Source organism: Cebus imitator, unplaced genomic scaffold, assembly GCF_001604975.1.
Source record: "Cebus imitator isolate Cc_AM_T3 unplaced genomic scaffold, Cebus_imitator-1.0 Scaffold203, whole genome shotgun sequence".
NCBI classification, from domain to species: Eukaryota; Metazoa; Chordata; class Mammalia; order Primates; family Cebidae; genus Cebus; species Cebus imitator.
Genome location: NW_016107518.1, coordinates 2,855,365 through 2,861,101, shown reverse-complemented (window position 1 = coordinate 2,861,101; position 5,737 = coordinate 2,855,365). Strand labels below are relative to the sequence as shown.

At 38.9% G+C, this 5,737-nt stretch overlaps 1 protein-coding gene across 8 annotated transcripts in view; it reads right to left on the bottom strand.

Moving 5' to 3' along the window:
* MYO9A (myosin IXA) overlaps positions 1 to 5,737 on the bottom strand; it is a 279,254-nt gene that overhangs the window by 202,180 nt on the left and 71,337 nt on the right. For all 8 annotated transcript variants that reach the window (XM_017548134.2, XM_017548127.2, XM_017548128.2 and 5 more), the window contains exon 3: positions 3,231 to 3,325. In XM_017548134.2, coding sequence (XP_017403623.1) covers positions 3,231 to 3,325 — 95 coding nt within the window. The remainder of the gene's footprint in view (positions 1 to 3,230; positions 3,326 to 5,737) is intronic.

The following is a 5,737-nucleotide window of genomic DNA, read 5'->3' as shown; positions in this document are numbered from 1 at the left end:
GCAACCTCCGCCTCCTGGGTTCAGGCAATTCTCCTGCCTCAGCCTCCTGAGTAGCCGGGATTACAGGCACGCACCACCATGCCCAGCTAATTTTTTGCATTTTTAGTAGAGACGGGGTTTCACCATGTTGACCAGGATGGTCTCGATCTCTTGACCTCGTGATCCACCCGCCTCGGCCTCCCAAAGTGCTAGAATTACAGGCTTGAGACACCGCGCCCGGCCGTATTCGTGTATTTTAACATAGAAAAGGTACAGTAAAAATATGATATTAAAATCTCATGGGACTACCATAGTATATGTGGTCCATCATCTACTAAAACACCACTGTGTGGTGCATGACCTAAGTTAAGTATGACTAGAGAATGAGACAGGCAGGCAGACGAGGATCAAGAGCTAATATAATATGTGCCAGAAGAATTAACTTTATCCTGAAAGTAATGAGAAATTAAACATCAACTGTATGTCTGATATTTTTTTCTGTTTATCCAGACTGTACCCTTTAAGCCTGTAAAACTTCTTACCCAAATGGGTGCAATCAGCTAAGATCTCACTGGAAAGGGAGTTCTAGAATCTGAAATGTAAAAGCTTTAGATTACTGAATCCAAATTATTAGGACAAACCACTTGGGGGCCAGAATCTGACTCTCAAACTGTATTTATCCCAGTTGCCTCCTACCACATGCTATATACTTCAGTCACTCACAGACAGACTATTTCCTCAAAGATTCCAGTCACTCCTGACTGCACTTCTCACTTTCTTTCACCCACTTCCAATTCCCTAGTCCATTCCCAGTCTCTGTCCAGTAAATTGCATTCCTTCATTAAAATAAAGCTCAAATGTAGCTTCTCTGAAAAGCCATTGCCACTATACCACCAATAATTAAAATCTATTTCTTTTTCTGAATTACCATTACCACTTCTAAATTACTGAAATGGGCTCTTACCTATCTAAAATGGGAGAAAGGAAATTAACATGAACTAATATGTTAAAACCTCACAACCACCTCACATGCAAATATTACTGCCCCTATTTTACAAGTATAGAAACTGATACTGAAAGATATTAAGATCATACAGCTAGTAAAAAGTATATTTTAATCCAGATGTGTTTTAACTATAAAGGCTCTCTCTTTCAACTATAGTAGCCCCCTTCCACTTTATCCATGGGGGATACATTCCGAGATGCCAACTGCAAATAATACCAAAGTTTCTATATATATGTTGTTTCCCTTGATCTTTTTTTTTTGAAAAGGAGTGTTGCTCTGTTGCCCAGACGATCACAGCTCACTGCAAACTCCGTCTCCTGGGTTCAAGTGATTCTCTCACCTCAGCCTCTGGAGCAGGTGGGACCACAGGCATGCACCACCACACCCAGCTAATTTTTGTATTTATTTTTAGTAGAGATGGGGTTTTACCATATTGGCCAGGCTAGTCTCAAACTCCTAACCTCAAATAACTTGCCTGCCACAGCCTCCCAAGTGCTAGAATTATAGGGGTACCTGGCCTACATTTTTTTTTACCCCATACGTACATACCTATGACAAAGGTTAATTTATAAATTAGGCACAGAAAACAGCGGTCCCCAAACCCAAGGGCAGGACTCATAGCAGTCCATGGCCTGTTAGGAGCTGGGCTACACAGCAGGAGGCGAGCTGCCAGCGACGGAGCAAGGTTGAGCTCCACTTCCCGTCAGATCAGTGGTGGCATTAGATTCTCACAGGAGTGTGAACCCTATTGTGCACTGCACATGTGAGGGATCTAGGCTGCACATTCCTTATGAGAATTTAATAATAAAGGTAATGTGCTTGAATCATTCCAAAATCATTCCCCTATCATCCCCCAGTCTGTGGAAAAACTGTCTTTGATGAAACCAGTCCCTGGCACCAAAAAGGTTGGGGACCACTGCAGTAAGAGATTAACAATAACTAATAATAAAATAGAACAATTAGGCTGGAAGCAGTGGCTCATGCCTAAAGTTCAAGATTAGCCTGGCCAACACAGTGAAACTCTGTCTCTACCAAAAAATACAAAAATGAGCCGGGCGTGGTGGTACACGCCTGTAATCCCAGCTACTCAGGAGGCTGAGGCAGGAGAATCACCTGAACCTGGGACACAGAGGTTGCAGTGAGCCAAGATTGCACCACTGCACTCCAGTCTCAGCGACAGAGACCCCTCTCAAAAAAAAAAAACAGAAGAATTATAACAATATACTGTAATAAAATGTATGTGCATGCGGTCTCTCTGTCTGAAAACATTTTATTGTACTATACTCAACCATCTTTGAGTAACTGAAACTGCATAAAGTGAAACCACAGATAAAGTTGATAGTAGGGGGAGTTTAAAGGGACATATGGGAATTTGCTGTACTTTTCCACTTATTTTTGCTGTGAAGCTACCACTGCTCTAAAAAATAAAGTTCATTTAAAAAAAACTGTAAAGAATATTGCTCACACAACCAGAGGACTCTTAACATAGACTATATAATAAGAAACAATATTGTAACAAAATTAAATTTCTTGAATAATATGGTTATATAGAATAATGTAGATTAGAAAATACTGTAATTGGGGAGTCAAGTTACATGTCCAACTTACTTGAAAACAATTATATATTTATTTCCCAACAATCAAGAAGGTGAAAAAAGAAGACTGCAAACTTTCCTTTTCTTCCTTTTTTCTGTTTTGAGACAGAGTCTGGCTCTGTTGCCCAGGCTGGAGAAGAGTGGTGTGATCTCAGCTTACTGCAACCTCCACCTCCTGGTTCAAGAGATTCTCCTGACTCAGCTTCCTAAGTAGCTGGGACTACAGGCTTGCACCATCAAGCCCGGCTTATTTTTGTATTTTTTAGTAGAGACGGGGTTTCACTATATGTTGGCCAAGCTGGTCTCGAACTCTTGACCTCAGGTGATCCGCCCACCTCAGTCTCCCAAAGTGCTGGGATTACAGGCGTGAAAACAATTTTTTAAAAGAGCAAATGTACGCATAATATACAGAAAAGCTAATGCACTAAATTGTCAACAATTAACAAATCCAGGTTAAGGGTATGAATGAGTGTTACATTGGTCTTAGAATTTATCTGAGGTTTGAACTTTTCCAAAAGAAAAAAGTTAACAAGGAAGAATTTTAATGCTGACACCAATGTCTGGGAATGAAAAATCCATAGTTTATAAAAAGGTAAAGACAAAAATTAAAACATGCTCAAAGGCTACTCCGGCTCAGTAGCAGTACTTACCCAAGTACAGTGCCAGTTTCCTGGTAGTTTACTTGAATAAACTTCCCAAAACGACTTGAATTGTTATTATGAGCTGTCTTTGCATTTCCAAAGGCCTGCCAAAATAAATAATTCTCATTAGTTTCACTTTAAAAAACTTTTTTTTGGAGGGGGAAGTAGGTCAGCTGCTTAGGTCAGCTCAGAGACAAAATGCTAAAGAGACAGTAAAAATTCTTTAAATGAATTTGAACATATTCAAAAAAATGAATCTGAACATATAAGCGAATTGCTTACATGTTCAGGCAAAATTTTAAAAAAGCAATTAACAAATGAAAGAAGACCAAGCAGATTTTATTTTCTGTTATTCAGTAAAATAAACCATAATTTTATTTTATTTTACCTATCTATTTAATTACTTTTTTTTTGGAGACAAAGTCTCGCTGTCACCCAGGCGGGAGTATAGTGGCATGATCTCGGCTCCCTGCAACCTCCACCTTCCAGGTTCAAGCAATTCTCCTGCCTCAGCCTCCCGAGTAGCTGGGACTACAAGTACACGCTGCCACGCTTGGCTAATTTTTTGTATTTTAGTAGAGACGGGGTTTCACCATGTTGCCCTGGCTGGTCTTGAACCCCTGGGCTCAGGCAATCTGCCCTCCTCGGCCTCTCAAAGTGCTAGGATTACAGGTGTGAACCACTGCGCCCAGTGAAAATAAATCATAATTTTAAAAACTTAATGCTCATTAAAGCTCAGATTTTTCTTTCATATTCCAGATCCCCCCCCAACAAAAAAATTCCCAATACATTTATACTTTTACTTTTTAAAAAATTTGCTAAACTGAAATAACAAGGAGAAAAATAATAATCACATCAAAATAATTACAATTTTGGAAAAGAATGAAGTTCCAGTATATAATGTACTATACTTTATTATGCCTATTAAAACAAAGCTAGAGTACTCATTAGAAAAGAAAAGAACTATAAGCTTCCTAAATTGTCACCCAAAGTATGTGCCTCGCAATGGAATACTGCCCAGGAATAAAAGTAAACTAATGATATCAACATCAACATTGATGAATATCAAACACTATGCTAAGCACAAAAAACCAGACACAAAGTACATATCATATAATCCATTTATATGAAACTCTAGACAAGACAAAACAAGAGTAACAGGAAGCAGATCAGAGGTTACCTAGGAATCCGGATGGAATTGAGAAATATCTACAAAGGGACACAAGGGGCGATAATCTGTAGCTCAACTCTGTGATGATGGTTACATGGATATATACATTTATCAAAATTCACTGAGATGTACACTTTAAATGTGTACATTTTATTGAAAGTTATAGCTCAATATAGCTCAATGAAATTTAAGATTTAAATGTTTTATAAAAATAAAGCCACTGCCCTCGCCTGAGCATTCACATTATACTTGAAGAAACAAAACTAGAAAAGACACAGATATGATTCACTGCGGAGCTTTTTTCTTCTCCTATAATAATCTCATGGGAATGGCATGCCCTCTAAATCCAAAAACCTAAACTAGTCATTTACTGAACACCTTCGCAAAGCTGTTTGTGCTAAACTGTAACTGTGCAGAGCATATATACACAAACACAGGCACACACACAAGACATGGTGAGGAGGTCAACCAACCTGAAGCCCCAGTAACTACATCTGTACTCAAGTAGTTGTCAAATCATGAAACATCGGCATCTCCTGAAAATCTGTTAGAAATTCAAATTCTTAGGTCCTTCACAAAACTATTGAATGAGAAACTCTGAGGATAAGGTCCAGCAATCAGTGCTTATAAAATCCCTTCCAGTGGTTCAGATATAAGCCAAAGTTTGATAACCACCGCTCTACTTATTATGCATGCATTTACATTTCTGTGAAGTTACATTTTACTGTGTCTTAAGAAATTATTCTATAATGATACCAGCAAATGCAAAGATTCATAAAAATCTCCAGAAATTTCCCTTGTGAATGTTTAGATTATACTGTACTTTAGTAAGTCATGGAAAAGAGTCCAGGCTCTCAACCTTCACCAAACCATCTGCAAACCACATACAGAAAACAGCTTGACATCGTTGAGTTGTGAATGCCTAGGATAGTTTCTCCATTCTGCCTTTTCCCGTTCCACCACAGAAAGTTGTTTTACAAGGAATTTAGAAAAAGCCCATAGCACAAATTAATAAAATGTAGAAATAGAAACATAGATTTCATCAAAGAAATACTAATTTAAATGTCAAATGCTTTACATTTTGATAAAACTTTAAAATAAGAAGCTGGGTGCTCATGCCTGTAATCCCAGCACTTTGGGAGGCTGAGGTGGGCAGATCACGAGATAAGGAGTTCAAAACCAGACTGACCAACATGGAGAAACCCTGTCTCTACTAAAAAAATACAAAAATTAGCTGGGCATGGTGGCTCGTGCTGTAATCCCAGCTACTTGGGAAGCTGAGGTAGGAGAATTGCTTGAACTGGGACCCGGGAGGCAGAGGTTGCAGTGAGCCAAGACCGCACCA